An 18,314-nucleotide genomic window follows, 5' to 3' on the forward strand; every position below is an offset into this window, starting at 1 on the left:
TCGAACATAAACTAAGTTTGTAAAATCTATTCGAATTCTGATTCTATAGTATAAAAGTGACGAGCATAGTTTATTTATTAATTCAATATGTGATAAATGTGAAAAGATATTTCCCGACATAATACATATTCATATTTCCCGGGAAAATCCCGTAACCAAAAAAAAAAAAAGAAAATTCCCGGGAATTCCCGGTGCGGGATTTCCCTACCCAAAACCCTAGCCCCCATATACGGTACCTCCCGATTTTCGGTATTTTGAGGCGGTTAGCTTCAATTTTAACCGAACTTGCTGTAATTTAGCACTTGAGGTTTTCAGTAGTCAAGAAACTTCTCCACCAAAAACTCGTAACTTACCATATAACGGTACCCCCGATTTTCGGTATTTTGAAGATTTTAGCTAAAATGTTTAACCGAAAAAGCTGTAATTTGACATATGAAGTTCTCGGAGATCCAGAAGCTCCTCCACCAAAAATCGATCACAGATTAAAGAAATTTTTAGATATGGTACCATGGGGCGCCTTCGCCACGTTTTTGTTCAAAATGTTCTCATACCGACACCGTTAAAGTTTTTTCAAATATTAGTTTTAGTACAAATATTAGCATATCTTGACTATAAGTTTTGATATATAAATGGTTATAATATTGTTTTTAAAATATTATTTTTGAGAATTTACAAAATGTGTAAAAAGTGGCGAAACCTCCCCACCCATGGGGCAGCTTCGCCATCGATATTGAGCATTCTCCAACGGACTCTAAAACTGAAATTTACCATACTTCTTCCTTAAATATCAACATTATGCAAAAAAGGAACATGTTTTCTATTGAATAATCAAAAATTATTTTAAAATTCACAAAAAATAACCGATTCTAGCGGTTAATTGAAGTAGGTGCCTTGAATTTAGGTACAAAAATCAAAATATAACTAAAACAAGATACGTGTAGGATAATATTTGATTTTGACTTCATATTATAGTGTGGTATATCTATGGTATAAAGAATTTAAGTTAAACATGACAAATTTCTAACATTAACCCACCACGCCCCCATCATGGCGTATGCGCCCCACCCCTTACAAATTTCATAATATTAATATATTGACATTTGCAATTGCTTTTTTTATGCGAATTATTGGGATTTATATTCTTCAGTAGTTGCCTTCTAACTGTATAAAACGTGTTTTTGTGGTAAAGAAGATATCACAAAAAATACCTACCATAATTATTTTTCCCAATACCATGAAAACACAAAACCGCGTGCGTCCGCTATCATACCTATGACGCAATTGCCAACTTTTGGGAGATGATAGATCTTCATTAGAGTCACAATTTTGCTTTTAACGGATTTTTTCTAGCACTTGTATTTTGCGAGAAAATCGGCGCTGGCATAGCCGCCCCAGTGGCGAAGGCGCCCCATGTTACCATACATATTTTTTACCTAATTTAGGCATTTGGGGTATCCGTGGTCGAAAAATGTTTGCACCTAACAAGAAACTAATTATTCCATTTTAACCCAACTTAATATTTATACCCTACACCACACTGTGGTAAGGGATATTACCCAGCAAAATTTGAATGAAGGGGTTCCATGCGATGACGTGATTTCATGGCATCTTTTACATTGGTTCCAACGAACCAATTGAACCAATGCAGAGGATGTCGTGAAAGATTCGATATTTTCATCAGCATTTGAACCCATTCCATCGATACAATAGAGATGTATTTTGTGTTTTTATTTATATCCATTTTTCTAAATATATACGATTAATTATTTACAATAGGCTTGATGTTGTCGGAGACTCGAAATCACAACCAACGGTGTTAAAACTCTCGTCGTAATGATAATGTCATTGCAAAGGTTCGGTGAAAATGAGATGCCAAAGCATTGGTGGAAATGACATGCTGAAGCATTGGTGAAAATGACATGTCAAAGCATTGGTGTAAATGACATGCTTTGGATCCAAAAACGAATAGCATCTTTTGGGGTCCACGCTCATATAAAATTCATCGATGAAGATGCTAAAAAGATCACATGCCAGATCACTTTCACCCATGATTGAATGACATCTTTGGCATCGAACATTTTGCTGGATATGTCTTTGTGCATTTGTATGTAACATACAAAAGGAAACGAAATAGACCCATAGTTCCTTTTAGGGATATACATATAATCACTTTCTGAGTCGATTTATGCATGTCCGTCCGTCCCTCTGTCCGTCTGTCCATGTACTTTTGTTCGCAACGTACATGTCGAATTTTTTGTCCGATTCAGCTGAATATTGGGGAATATAATTTTTTTAGCTATAGGTAGAACGCTATTGCTTTTGGTGAAAATCGGTTCAGATTTGGATATAGCTCCCATATATATTTTCAGCCGATTTGACGTATTTGCTGCACCAAACACGCTATATACGTCCAATTTTGATGAAATTTGGAATGTGTGACTGAACTCGGTCTAGAAATAAGTGTGCCAAATTATATCGACATTGGTTCAGATTTGGATATAGCTCACATATATATATTTCGCCCGATTTTTTGCTGCAACAAACACCCTATATAGGTTTGATTTCGATTAAAAATGTAGAGTGTGTGACTGAAGACGTTTTCAGGACCAACGTTTAATACCAAATGAAATAATTGCCCCAAAGAGTGCTTGGCAAAATTTTTCTAGAGAAACATGAATATTTCTGTGGATTATTGGTAGTCGGTTGTTGGGGACAAAACACAGAAAAAATTCTGGTTACGCTGTGTAAGAATACAACCAATAAGGAGAGGATAAAAGTACACCACAGTGAATAAATAAAATAAGTATATATGGGAGCTATATTCAAATCATGGCACATTAATGTCTAATGCATCGGAATTGGACATATATAGCGTGTTTGGTGCATCAAATACCCAAAATCGGTCGAAAATACACATTGGAGCTATATATAAACCTACACCGATTTCGATATAATATGACACACTTATTTCTAGACCATCTGCCGTCAGATATAGCGTTTTTGGTGCATCAAATCGGCCGAAAATATATATAGGACACGGTGCGTCTGAACTAAAAACAAGTAAAAAAACGTTAAGTTCGGCCGAGCCGAGCCAGGTATTTTTAAACAATGAAATGAAACTATGCATAGTAGTTATTGGAAATTTAACGTATTTTGAATCAATTTTTATTCTAAGAGCATTGATAATCGAGGTTGGCTTCTTCTTTTTAGTGTGAACTCCAATAAAATATAACGTTGATGAATGTGTTTTGTTTCACATTATTAAACATTAACGTTCTTCAAAAATTCGTTATATGGAGATTTTTGTGTGTAAAATTTCCCCTTGTGCATTAAAAAAACTTTTTATAGACAAGTATTCGCTATTGAGAGGTTAAAAGATAAAACGGTGTGGGAAAAAATTGTGTGTTTAAATTTTAATTCGTTATAGAGAAAAATCGTTATAGGGAAATTTGTTATAGAGAAGTTCTATTGTATTGGAACAGAGCTATAGTCATTTCGTTGTTTTTGGAAGGTTGGCAACTCGAATTGTAAACAACTTTTTTTTATAAATTAACTCTCAAAACAAGCCCACCTCAAAACAGAAATATTATCGCTCTCTCGATGTTTAAATAAACTCAGTTTCTTGAATATTTTCTTCAGAGCTGTTTGCAATTGCTCATCATGCTATCGCTTATTATTTGTTTACATTATGACTTCAAATTTCATACCAACTTACTTATTCATTAATTGCACCAACAATTCACTTGGTGGCCCAAAACAATTTCAAGTGCAGATCTCCAAGAATTGTTTCATTCTTGTTTTATTGTGGCATTCTTCAGCCAAACTATTCATTCGGCACAGGAAGACATTGCTTCCATATATTGTATTTAGCGACTTTACAATATACATACAGTTTAACAATTAAATATTAAAAAAATCTACAAAATTAAATAGTTTGACTCTCAAAAGATAGCGTTGATTCATTTGAAAAAAAGCTACCCTAATTTTATAAGCACATTAAAAGAATTTTAATGCAATAGTGAACCAAGGTATTTTTTAAAATTATTAATCAATTTTTGTATTAGGATGGTACCACAATCCAATTAATAAAATGAACCAGAAATTACAAAAACAAGACTATTTTTATTGAAATTATTTCAAGCTATCATAATTTTTGTTTAGATTTTCATACGATTAATTCACAATAACAATGCGATTTTTACGACGTAGGAACCAAAAATGTCTTTAAGTTGCCTTAGCCCGGATTAGGTTTCCTTGCATTTTCATACGCTAACAGCATTTATTTTCGAATATACATAGTTGCAGAATGACTACTATTAGCTATTTTCGTCTGAAATTCGTACAAAATTTCCATAGTTAATCATATCTATTAAATTTTTCTTAAATATTTCGAATGTTCGTCCGACTTTTTATTCATGCAATTTGTTAATAAAAATATCGTTATTTTTAAATTTTTCTAAAGCCAAGGCATTCCTAATGATGAAAAGAACAAAAATTAAAAAAATTCAAAATTAGTTTTATTTTTAAATCTTTCTTCGTTATAGTAATTCCCAGCAATTGTTTCATATTTGCGTAAAAAATATGGAATTAATAATGATTTTATTCACTTTTGAGGGGTGTACTCTTACGAATATGAACTTTGCATACTGTAGTTTAAATAGGCACAGTAATTATTACATACATGTATAATCATTAATTTTACATGTAAAAGCAAGTGCTAAGTATAAATTAAAAAGGAGATAAACAAATTAAAAAAATAGTTACATTTCGAAACATTTTTAAGACACACTGTACATTTGTACATAAATGTAGATATGTACATACATGGGTCAGCATTTTACTGATGTTGCTTTGTTCAAAAACATTTGTGGTTTTTGTGTACAAAAATTCCAATATGCCGCTCTCTATTTTTACTGACCTTAAGTCAGACTCATAGTTGTGAGCAGTCGCATAGCACAGCATATCGTCGGTGTCATGCTTAAATGTTCCATACGCCATTTTCGACATTTTGAGATAAAGGTACCTTACAAGGTTTTGAACCATGCTCTTTCAGATTTTTTGGTCGGTTTTTCTCTATCTCTTATAGTTTCTGAGATATTAATATGCCAGTATGTTCCATATCCGCTTTGTGACCCAAAAAATCTTGTCGTTTTGTACCATATCCATAAAGCCTGGCATATGGAACAAAACAATTTTGAACTTTTTAATTCCATATCCATGTCGTTCGGCGTATGGAACAAAAAGAGACAAAAACGAATTGTTCCGCACCAAAAAAGATGGCGTTTGGAACAAAAAATTGCCCATTTTTGCCAAGTTATGGAAAAGTGTGGCGTATGGAACAAATTGTTTTAAAGGACTTGGTTTAAAAACTAAAGAAAAATAGTTTCTAAATCCAAATATTTTTGAATATTATATTGTGGTATGAAAACGAAAATTTATCAATCGTTTAAACAAAAAATCCCTAGTTTAAAGACAAAATTTTGATGTAAGTCCACGAAAATATACGCAAAAACGCCCATTCGACTTGAAGCTAACCGACTACAACAATGGTATTATAAGAAAATCGCGTTTAAATGTTTTATGTTACCTTAGAAATGCAAAATATCTATCCATTTTGTCCGATCGAAATTTTTACCACAAAAAATAGTGATATGTGGAGGAAATCCCTTAAATAAACGTTAAGGAAACCTATAATAATGTTCCGTATTGTATTTATATGAGAAAAAAATGTTTCATTTTAAGTCCTGATTTTTAAACTCCACCGTAGCACTTCATATAAGGGAGGTGGAACACGATTGATAAAAAGTGTTTTGGTTGAAATGTGACAAAACGTGTTCCATGTGACACAAACTGCCAAAAACATGAAAAAAAGATTCCATGGAACAATTCAGCAACTTTTTGCAATTATAAAAATTTGCCATAACTTCTAGACTATCACAGATATCTGACTAAAATAAACTACAGATATATTCAATGAGTTTAGTTAAGTAGAACTGAGCTCTTAAAGTATTTGATTATTGCACCATTTTCATCCTGTATGGCCTTAAACATTAACTTGAGTTTTTCTCGAATCAGGCAAATGGCGTATGTACCACTTAAGCATGACACCGACGATATGTTTATACCCTCATCAGTTATGCTAACAAGTGTATCGAAAAAATGGTTTTTCAGACAATTTGAAGTCGATTTAGCAATTTCCGTCCGCATGTCTGACTGGCTGGAGCGCACGATAACTCTCGAATGGATGGACCGATTTGGTCCCAAATTTGGCTTTCGTGATATTTTGTCAAAACTTAGTTTAAGTTCGAAGATGCACCATATCGGTCCACTTCTTCAGGTACCTCAACCACAAAATTTAAAAAATGTTTGGATAAAATGTGCACACCATAACTCTTGAAGGAAGTAATACTTGCACATTGTAACATTTCTACCATACAAAGATGAGGTTCCAATATGGACGCTATCGATCATCTCCTTCCCACCCACACAAAACGTCGGAAAAGTTCAGTTTAAGACCTGCTCTCGAATCTCTTTGATTTTTGTTGCAGCCACTTGTATTCGCTACCCCCATTACGTTGGTACACGTTTTTTTTCAGGGGAAAGGCCATACTTCCTGAGAAAATAGCCCGAAGACAGTAACCGAGTTATTCAATACTGTACACATTGTAATAATTCGGGTACCTTACGAATTTCGGAAAAGTTCAGTAAAAGACCTGTTCTCGAATAGCTTTGATTTTTGTTGCAGACACTTGTATTCCCTGCCCCATTATATCGATATATGATTTTCAGGGGCAAGTCCATAAATAGCCCGAAAGATATAAAAAACCGCATGGTACCATGTGTAGTGGCTGGAGCGCACGATAACTCTCGTACGAATCAACCGATTCGTTCCAAAATTTGACCTTCGTAATATTTATACCCTACACCACTATGTGGAAAGTGTATTATAAGTTCGTTTTGGTAAAATTCATGTAACACCGCGAAATACTAGTCGGAGACCCCCAATGTGGTATACCAATCTTCATATCTAGGCGAGATAAAACGATTTTGAGATGTGTGTCCGTCCGTGTGTCCGTCTGTCCATTATAAATTGTAATCAAACTCCAGGTTGCAATTATGAACCGATCGTCACGAAATTTGGTATAGAGGTCGGATTCACGTCAGAATAGATCGCTATTTTAAGTGGTGATGATCGTGAAATATTTAGCAAGTGAAATGGACCAAAAACATAATTTTTATCCGATTTTGTAGCTGCTCTGTAGGTCGCAATAATAGTCCGATCGCCTCGAAATTTTAAGAAAGGTAAGATAATATGACAAGGAAGAAGCTAGCAATTTGAGATGGCGATAATATAATATTTATATGGTTAAATAGACCACATATTTTGTGTGAAAAATTTTAATATACAGTTTTTATCTTTATTCCTGTAAGATAAATTCCAGGCAAGTAAGCTATACTTGGAAGAGGAGCGCTTGACCTTTCTATTGATGTCAATTGTGTTGGTGTACATGATAAGATAACAGAGTTACAGCCTAATATATCCTGTTATTTCTTTGTAGTGTAAACACGCTTGAGGTCGCAATTATAGCTCAATAATCACGAAATTTTGCGCGAGGTAAGACTTTAGGCCGAAGTAGATGCTTACAATTTTAGATGATTAGCTGATAATATTTAGGGGGTAAAATGGGCCATTAATTTTGTATGAAAAATACAAAAACAATTTTTGGTCTATATTTTATATCCTGGAGGACATGTACCGGCAAAGTAGACTACATATGGAAATTGATCTACTGATCTTCGTGTCTGCTATATAAAGGGCCTACTGCTTAATATATAATGGGTTTTGTGTAGAGAACCATATCTGCCCATTCCCAGTTTTGGCATTATTGCAAATTACATGGTGCCCTAACGTTTTAATTGTTCAATTGGATTTTTATACATACATTGCAGCATGGGTCGCTTTGCCACCTTTTTTCAAAACGATTCCCCAGCCAGGCAAATATCCTTCAGTAAGGTTTGCGACATTTTCTGAGTATTTCAGCCATGTAAAACTTCTCTACAAGTGGTGTATTAGGACACGTCGTTAGAACTCGGAGATGAGCCCATATCATTGAGCGAATATGAATCGGGGTACACCCACTCATTGATATGAGAGAAGTCTCTCTTGTCCATTCTAGGATGCTGGTGAAACAATTATATTATTATTTAAGCTTGGTGCGATACGGTACCAGAATGCACAAAGTTAGTTTTTACAATAAGTTTATTTGTTCCATAAAAAAATTTTGATATGTGGAAAGCTAATTCCCAGGTGTAAAGGTGTAGGGTATCACATGGTCGGCCCCGTCCGACTATAGCCTTTTCTTACTTGTTTTACCAAACTTAGTATAAGTTCGAAGATGAGACATTTCGGTCCACCCCTTCGGGTACCTTCCACACAAAAGTTCCAAACTTTTTATTAAAATGGTACGCGCTATATCTGTTGAACGGAGCAACCGATTTGGTCCAAACCTTGAATCTGCTAATTTTTTGTCCAAATATTTTTTAACTTCGAAAAAGTTCCATATCGGTCTTCTCCTTTCGGTACCTCATCTACAAAAGTTCGACATTTATGTTTAAGCGCAGTTTATGGTCTGTTCGAATATCCTTTGGTAATTTTTCCGATGCTAATTTTTGTGGTCCCGTTTACAGCTATATTATGTGTCCATGCTTCCTGACATAGTGGTCCAAAACCTCTAAGTTATACGGTGAGCAGCTGAAGTGACTGGAGGGCTATCTATCTATCGAAAAGAAATGATTCCCAAAAATTACTTCTAAAATGGGTCATGCCGATGCATTCCATCTGGTACCTCCTCTGCAACACTTCTGAGCTTTAATGCGAATATATATTTTTGTCGGCAAGTTCGTACGTCCAAAACAGGCCACAAAAGATGAAAAACATCGATCAAGTAGTTGTCGTTGCAGGTATAAAACTGAATCTCCCACTTAAATGTCTGAATTTTGGTTTTTAGGGTTCGTTAGGGGTATTAAACTTTCCACGTGAAATTTGTCGGTAGAAGTCCAAGTCAGCAGATAGCCCCCATATAACGGTACCTCCCGATTGTCGGTATTTCCAAGAATTTATCCCAAATATCCCACTGAATTGGCCAAAATGTTGTATTTAGTGTTCGCTGGAGGTATAAAACTTTCTACCTGAAATTTATCATAAAGCCACCATAGAACGGTACCTTCTGATTTTCGGCATTTTCAGCCCCAATATCCCACCGTAATGGCTTAAATTTGGTACTTAGCATTAGTTGAGCGTATAAATCTTTCCAAATGAATCTTGTTGGTATAGGTCCAGGCCTTAATATAGCCCCCAAGAACGGTACCTCCCGGTTTTCGGTATTTTGGAGGTTTTATCCTCATTAGAACATCGAAATAGGTGAAATTTGGCATTTAGTCTTCGTTTGGGGTTTAACATTTTCACCTGAAATTTGTCGATATAAGTCCACGTCTTCATATAGCCCCCATATGGTATTTTTAAGGTTTCAGCGTCGTTATTAAACCAAAATGGATGAAATTTGGTATTTGGACTTCGATGGGGGTACCTGAATTTAGTCTGTATATGACCATGCTTCATATACCCTCCATATAACTGCACCTCCTGATTTTTGACATTTTTAAGGTTTCAGCGTCTTTATTAAACCAAAATGGATGACATTTGGAGGGATTATAAAATTTTCTGTAGGTCCGCGTTGTCATATAATCCCCATAAAAGTGTACCTCTCGAGTTTAGGTATTTTGAGGGTTGTAGCCTCAATATCCAGCCGAAATGGTTGAAATTTGGCATTTATTATTCGTTGCAACTTTCTACATTAAATTTGTCGGTATAAGTCCACATCTTCATATAGCCCTCCTAGAACGTCCCCTCCTGTTTTTCAGTATTTTGAAGGTTTCAGCATCATTATAAAAAAAAAAAATGGCTGAAATTCTGTGTTTAGTCTTCGATGGGCGTACAAAACTTTCCATAGTAGAATTGTAGATATAGGTCCACGTTTTCATATAGCCCTCCATAGAACTGTAACCGCAGTATTTCGGTTTTTTGAAAGTTGTAGCCACATTTATTCAACCGAAATGATGGATATTTAGAATTTAGTTTTCCTTAAAGTTATGAAACTGTCTTCCAGAAATTTCTCGTTACAGGTCCACATTCTAGTTCCATTCATTTCATCTTAATCCGCCCAACTGACTCCAACACTAGTTCTAAAACGTTGCTATTATATTATACACAAATGTCAATGGTTTCGCTCAAGATCATTTGGTTTGCTCTGTTGTCTGCTGTTTGGAAGTAGACCGCCAGGAGGAAATACTAAAACGATTGTATTGTTGTGGTTGGTGTCTTTCGTTTGTTTTGTTTTCTTCCCATGCAGATCGCATGTTATGTTTCTGTTTTATTTTTGTTTTTTTGTCTTATTGGTTGGTTGGATTCTTGCTCTCCAACTCTACAACAACTCTCTTTGTAAACGACGCTCTCCAGTTGCGATTGTGTCAGCATTTCCTCTGTGTGTATACAATTTTGTGCCTTTTCTTTACAGTTCAGTGATCTACGCGATGTTGCCCTAAGAGTACATAAAAACAACAACTACCGCAAATACCAAGAAGTGCCCTGTTTTATGAAAATAAATAAAAAAAAATAAAATAAGAATTTTCTGTTGAAATTTTGTGTTTTTACAGTGTTTTTTGTCACTGTTTTTATTTGAAAAATTTTGTGTAATTGTGAAAGGTGAATTTTGAAAATGATTTATCATTTACTTGAAAAGTAAAGTGTTTACTATTAAAGAAATATCGATTACCAAAAATGCTTTATAATAATTGGAATAATTAAAATGAAAAAATAATCTATGCAGATTGAAAATGTTTTCAAAATTTAAGTTTGAAAGTGTAGTGTTTTCTGTTAAACAAATATCCATTGCAATTAAAAATAATATTACAATTAATTAAATCATTCAATTAAATTTAAAATAATATTAATATTAATTAAAAAGAAAAACAATAAATTTATGCCAACTTTTCTGTTTGTTGTCTGAAATACAAAAATAAAATGTCTACCTTTATGCAGTGAAGAAAAAAAAATACCATCCTTTTATTGTCTATCTTTACATTCTATTTCGAGTGTATAACAATTTGTACACAAGAAATATTCAACACTCTCTTGAATGGGGTTGCCATGTTTTTGAAAAAAGATCATTCCTATGGATTAACCACAACAACCTTTCAACTGCGATGTACGTCCAGTTTATCTCTAACATCAGTTCGCTTTGAAAAACATTACTCTCTGTAACAGAAAGTAATGATGAAGTTTAATCCATTGGGGTAATACTCCAGATTTAAAAACAATCAAATGAGATTGAAACTTAAAAAAAAAAACAGTAAAATCTAATTTTAAAATTTAACAGGGAATAGATGTACGCAATTGAGTTATAGTCTGATTATATTATAGCGTTTTTCCGAATTAAACTTCTTTATGATGATTTATATGACGTATACGCATTGGAATTGACATTTGAAATGCAGTGGGTTTATTAAATCGAAAATAAAGCATTTTAATTAAATTTTTAAACAACAAGTAAGAAAATATCTGCCAACTTTGCCAACAGCCTCGAACCTAATGAAAAGAAGCATACGCAATACTTCTGACGTCTATAGGGATTTTTTGAGTTTTTGGGGCAGGAAGTATGGATTTGCCCCTATCCCAGTCCTTAAAATGCAATCTTTCTAAACTTTGTGTGGGAGGTACCCGAAAGAGTTGACCGATGTGGTCAATATTCGGACATAATATGATGTACTGCGTTTGGGCTAAATCGGTCTCCCTTCGAGGGTTACCTTGCGTACCACTTACCTTAGTTGGTATCGGCTGCTTTTTTGGAGATTAAAGGCCATTATCTCAGGAAGTATGGACTTGCCCCCGAAATAAATTGCGCCATCGTAACAGGGATAAGAAGAAATTTTTAGGAAAAAATTTAAAACTATCCTAGACGAGCTGTTAAACTACACCTTTTCCAAATTTTACGTGGGATATAGACCATATTCCAACCTGATACATGACTAGATGGAATTCTACGATGTGCACAGTTTGGAACAATCAGAAACTCTATGCGGGTGTTATCGTGCGGATATGCCATTTTATTTGGGGCTGTCAAGGTTTCTTGCAGCTTTTAGGACTTGCACCCCGAAAGAAAGTGTACCGTCGTAAAGATGGTGGCAAGGAAAAATTGCTGAAACAGTTTTAAAAGATCTTAAACTTCACTTCTTCCGAATTTTTTGTGGGAATTACCTGAAGGAGTGGACATTTTGGACCTGATCGGTTTCCTCGTTCGAGAGTTATTGCGCGCACCAGCCAGACAGATGGACGTTGCCCAATCGACTCCAAAGGTTCTTTTTCTGTTTTTATACCCTCAGCCTTTAGGCTAAAGAGGGTATTTACACTTTGATACGACCAAAAATGTGCCTCATCGAAATAATGGTTTTAGACCCCAAGTATGTTTGTACGATATCCGTTTCAGACAATTTTGAGTAGATCTAGCAATGTCCGTCCGTCTGTCTGGCTGGCTGGTGCGCACGATAACTCTCGAACGGATTAATCGATTCGGTTCAAATTTTGGGTATCGAAATATTTTGTCCAGATTCGATTTAAGTTCGTAGATGGGGCATATAGGTCCACTCCTTCAGGTACCTCCCCCACAAATGTTCAAAAATTGTCGCGAAATTTGTGCGCACGATAACTCTCGAAGGGAGTAACCGATTTGATCCATATGTTGGACGTCGTGAAATTTCTACCAGACTAAGATGAGGTTCCAATATGGACTCAATCGGTCCACTCCTTCGGGTACCTCCCACACAAAATTTCGGAAAAGTTAAGTTTAGGACGTGGTCTCGAATCGCTTTGATTTTTTTACGCAAGTTGTATTCGCTGTCCTCTATACGACGCGGTAAGTTTCATTAGGGGCAAGTCCATACTTCCTGAGAAAATAGCTTGAAAGTTACAAAAAACCCTATGACACCGTGTGTAGTGGTTGGAGCGCAAGATAACTCTCGAACGGATCTGCCGATTCGGTCCAAAATTTGGCTTTCGTAATATTTTCTCCAAACTTAGTTCAAGTTCAAATATGGATTATTTCGGTCCACTCCTTCCGGTACCTCCGCCACAAAAGTTCGAAAATGTTCGGAAAATTTGTGCGTACGATAACTCTTGAAGGGAGTAACCGATTTGGTCCATACTTTGCACATTATGAAATTTCTACCAGACTTAGATGAGGGTCCATTATGGACCAAATCGGTAAACTCCTTCTAGTACCTCCCTCACAAAATTTCGAAAAAGTTCAGTTTAGGACTTGCTCTCGAATCGCCTTGGTTTTTGTTGTAACATCTTGTATTCACTGTCCCCTATATGAAGGTACAAGTTTCCTCAGGGGCAAGTCAATACTTCCTGAAAAAATAGCCTGAAAGTTGAAAAACAAACCCTATGACACCAAGTTTATGGGTGGAAGCTCAAGATAATTCTCGAACGGAAATGCCGATTCCAGCCAAAATTTGGCCTTCGTAATATTGTTTCTAAACATAGTTTAAGATCGTAGATAAGCCATATCGGTCCACTCCTTCAGGTACCTCCTCACAAAAGTTCAAAAATATTCGGAGAAATTGTGCGCACGATAACTCTTGATGGGAGTGACCGATTTGGTCCACATTCTCATAATATCTACCATATATAGATCACGTTCGAATATGGACTATATTTGTCTACTCCTTCTGGTACCTCTCACACAAAATTTCGGATAAGTTCACTTTAAGACCTGCTCTTGAATCACTTTGATTTTTGTTGAAGCGATTTGCATTCGCTACCTCCATTACGACGGTAAAAGTTGATTCAGGGGCAAGTCCATACTTCTTGAAAAAACAGCCCGAATGGTGTAAAAAACCCTATGTCACCATATGTGCCGGTCTGAGAGCACGATAACTCTCGAACTGTTGAACCGATTGGGTCCAACATTTGGTCTTCGTCATATTATATCCAAACTTAGTTTCATGGGGCAATACCGGTCCACAAATTCCGGTACTTCTCCACAATATTTAAAAAAAAATTCACTAAAATGTTAGGACGATATCACTTGAATGGGGCAACCAATTTGGTCCACACTTTGGATCTCCTAATAGTTTGTCAAAATTTAGTTTAACTTCTAAAATGACCCATATCGGCCCTCTCTAAGGGTACCTCCCCCACAAAAATTCAACATTTGTGTCTTAGTGCAGTTAATTCCTAATCCACATTTTTGTCGGCAAGTTCAAATGTCCAAAAAGGACCACAAAATTCTGAAGAGACCTTAAATACATTCGATCTGTCCGTAGGTGAAAGTTTCACTTCACATTGGCTGAGGGTATATATCTGTCGGCAAAGCCGACTGACACCTTTTTATTCACTGTTTCTTTGCACCAATGACAAGAGACTTTTTTGAGCAATTTTCACATTGTGCTGGATCTACAGAGAAAAACCCCTGGTTGCGGCCAGGTATTAATGCTATATCAAATGTTAGTTATTTTTCATGCATATAACATGACGATCTTGCATTATCCGAGCGCGCACGGCTTTTTTTCGGGCCTTCGTTTTTTAGCAAGTGTCGACCACGATTGAATTCAATAAAGCAATTTTCATAGTGCTATAGGATGGCCCCTTATCGACATACAAAGATTTAGTTTGATCGATGCACTCTTGTCGTGATTTTATCCATGTCGAAATTTGTGAAAAATTATCGGACGAAAATGTTTACAAGTAAATTGCAATTTTTTGCAAAGTGAGTTTTCCACTACAACACGCGATCGTATTTCAAGGCTAAAAACGGCCAACCTTTCCAAAAAAAATCAATAAAGTGGAGGATATAAATAAATTCGTCATTCCGTTTGTTTACCATAAAAAAAATTTAAGCTACATGAAAGATTTTTGGTACATAGATTGGGAAAAAATTCCCATTCTCAAATTTGTTCGAGATACTAATTTTGGTTGTTGCGAGTAAAAGTTATGATTATCCGATTCGTCCGAAACTTTGCACATCGCCAGATTTATTCCAAAGCTACGTCATGTTCCAAGAAGGTTTTAAATTGACATACATCATTCAATGCTGATAAGTTAATATTCACCCATTAGCATTACCATGCTCCTCATGATCACTTGTTTCCATTATTTTATCGATATAATTTAGGCATGGCAACCCTATACACCCTCGCAAACAGGGAGACTCAGAGAATTGAATATAACAACCTACCAACTTCAATTCTCTCGTGGTCAACTTTGACTTCAAAGAAATACCACAATTTACGAACCGGTTTCTTTACATTACGACAAAGAAAAAACTATAAACTTGAATATTTTGTAAAACAAAAAATAGCAAAAAATTTAAATGTCAATAAACAAATTGCCAATAAATTAAATAAGTGTTTTTTTAAAAAAGGATATATTTTATTCATTTGTATGCATTTTTATTGCAGTGATTAAAATCCATTAATAAAATATGTATCACACATGAAATTGCTGTGAAATTGTCAATAAAAAAGTAATATAAAATACATGTATGCATATGTACGTTTGTTTGAATGTTTGTTTGCATCCGTGAACTAATAATAATAACAAAAAAGAATCCATACAATATAATCAAGTGGTCACAATAAAATCAATTGAAAACCTATTATAATTGGGCACGTTTCCTCATGAAGTGCTGGGAAAACAAGTGAAACGAATTAAAACATAATAAAACGCGCCAAACAAAACTCTATATTTACGTCGGTCGCCCCACCACCGACCGCAGCAGAGCATTACCAGCAACAACCTCAATAATCCAATTGAGGTTGTGGTCAACACAAAACTTCTTCCTCTTTCGCAAACAGCAGTAGCAACAACATTGAACACCCTACGGAAACACCCACTCTAAATCAACAACATCAGCATCAGCGTAACAACAGCAAAGAAGCGCATTTGTTTTGCGCGACCCGTTTATATCCTGTTGTAGCCGCTTGTAACGTTCCAACACGTTTCACGTCGTCATGACGGAACAACAAGCGTTTACAAAAATGTGGCCAATGTCCACAATGACGATGATGATGACGACGATGACATTGCTGGTGTTGGCATTGTGTGTGAAAAATATATCCTGCGATTATGAAAATACATGGAATTTTTACAATGAACAACCATGTTGCGGCGGCAGTGACAATGCGAACTATGCCACCAAACATAGACGAGGAGGTAATTATGAATTTAGAATAAATAAACCGGACAATTACACTGATTTTTACAAATATTTGCATTTATTATGGGGTTATACTATTTACATAGAGGAAGTTCTGATTTTGTTTGGGTTTAAATGTATGGTTGTGACTAGTATTAATTTATTCAATATACAATTTTGCAAACTTTAAAATATTAGAAATTTATATTTGCAAACGAATTGCAAAAAATGTATTGAAAAATGCAACAAGAATTTTATCAATTTTTTCCGTGCTAGAATTGTCTAAAACCTGCAATTTCGTTTGGGGGGTTCTCAAGAAAAGGGTAATTTGTTCGTTGCTTGTTTGAATTTTTAAGAAACTTTTGTGGGCTATCAACCTCAAAGAGATCAATGGCACCTTCCAGCGAGAAGACTTCATTTTCTTTGAATCGATTGCTTTTGTGGTTATTTTGAAATTGCTTGAATTATTTAGATAGCAACAACTCATGCCTTATAACCGCACCCCTACTTATTACTGATACAGATCATGTTTACTATACCTTCCACCATAATTAACCTCCAAATTATTAATTAATTTTTTTATTCCGTTTGTCACACATTGAAATATTCGTCGGTAAGGTATATGGGTGAATATTGCGAAAAGACTTGTTTCTGTGTCCCAACGCATTTAAGGTTAAAAATACTGAAAAGGAATAAGTAAGACAAAATATCCGAAAATCAAAATAAAATATTTTACATATTTATATGAAAAAAATTGGTCGCAAGGTGCAAATTCTCAAATTCTGTCCCCAGTCGTTTTATGCGCACTGATATTTCTGCGCATTTTGGGTGAAAGACATTGACGCTCAAGTCCTTCATAATTATTAAGGACTCTCATCATTAAGTAAACAATTGCATAGTTATATGGTTAACTATTGTTTTAGCGTTTATTGAATGGAAGGTTATCTTCTAAATTGTTTCTGTAGCGATGAAGGTGTTTTTGTAGTGTTGGAACGCATTACTAATTATGAATGACCTGAGCGTCAAAGTCTTTCAGCCAAAAAGCGCACGACGAATTACAAATGAGTTCTAAAACAGACATTTCCAGTAGTGAGAAGCATTTTCGAATGTCCGGAGTGGAAATTTCATCATGATTTTATAAACATTTTTACACTTCGAGTCGTCAAAACTTAAAATTTTCAGAAGAAATACGGATATCCTGAGGGGGCATCCATATCATAAAGTGGTAAATATTCTCTAAACAAAAATTTTTGAAAATCGGATCTTGATGTAGCTCCAATAGCATATTTTTTGGGCTCTATATATGTAGCTATATCAAAATCCGATGCGATTTTCAAAATTTGTAGGCTTATTATCTTAACGAAATGTCTGAAATGTGATATTTAGTCTTCTTTTAGGCTACAAAATTTTCACCTAGAAATTTGTCAGTATAGGTTCTCGTTTTGAAGTAGTCCCCATAGAACGGTATCTCCCCACTTTCGGTAGTTTCAAGGTTTTAACCTCCATAAATCGGTACCTCCCGATTTTCGGCATTTTGAAGTTTTTACTTAGTTACTTCTTTAGCTGGCATTTTACAGAACATTTGTTCCATAAGCTGAACTAAGAAAAGATGTCCATTCCTCTTTGTTTGTTGCTGTATTTTCCCAATCTGCGATAAGGAATTTTCTGATGTCGTATTTCACTTGTTCCCTCCATCGAAGACTTGGCCGTCCAGTTCTGTGTGTGCCGCAATGCGGCCCGTATTCGTACACCTTTTTAGGGGGTTCGTCATCGCTCATTCTTATGACAACTTTACTGATATCGTTGTATAACAGATACAGTTCGTGGTTCATAGGACGTCGATATTCACCGTTAACGCATATTGGCCAGTAGATCTTTCGAATAATTGGTTTCTCAAATACACCCATCACTGCCTTATCTGCTTGCGCAAGTACATGTACTTCGGAACCATACAATAGCACGGGTAGTATCACTGTTTTGTAAAGTGTTACTTTTGTTTGATGTGGCTTTGTTTTAAAACTGCTTATTTAAGTCAAAGTAATGTTGTTTGTTGTGTTTATA

The 18,314-nt window shown here is 35.3% G+C and overlaps 1 protein-coding gene across 2 annotated transcripts in view; it reads left to right on the forward strand.

Moving 5' to 3' along the window:
* Window positions 1-18,314, forward strand: part of Sema2a (Semaphorin 2a) — a 491,368-nt gene that overhangs the window by 190,469 nt on the left and 282,585 nt on the right. The window contains exons 1-2 of one of the 2 annotated variants that reach the window (XM_073957592.1): window positions 10,515-10,762; window positions 15,517-16,270. The exons of the other annotated variant lie outside the window; for it this stretch is intronic. Coding sequence (XP_073813693.1) covers window positions 16,069-16,270 — 202 coding nt within the window. The 5' untranslated portion in view covers window positions 10,515-10,762; window positions 15,517-16,068. Of the gene's footprint in view, window positions 1-10,514; window positions 10,763-15,516; window positions 16,271-18,314 lie in introns of those variants that run through there. 2 annotated transcript variants of the gene reach the window in all.

Source organism: Musca autumnalis, unplaced genomic scaffold, assembly GCF_047663935.1.
Source record: "Musca autumnalis isolate F117 unplaced genomic scaffold, ASM4766393v1 scaffold_5, whole genome shotgun sequence".
NCBI lineage: Eukaryota > Metazoa > Arthropoda > Insecta > Diptera > Muscidae > Musca > Musca autumnalis.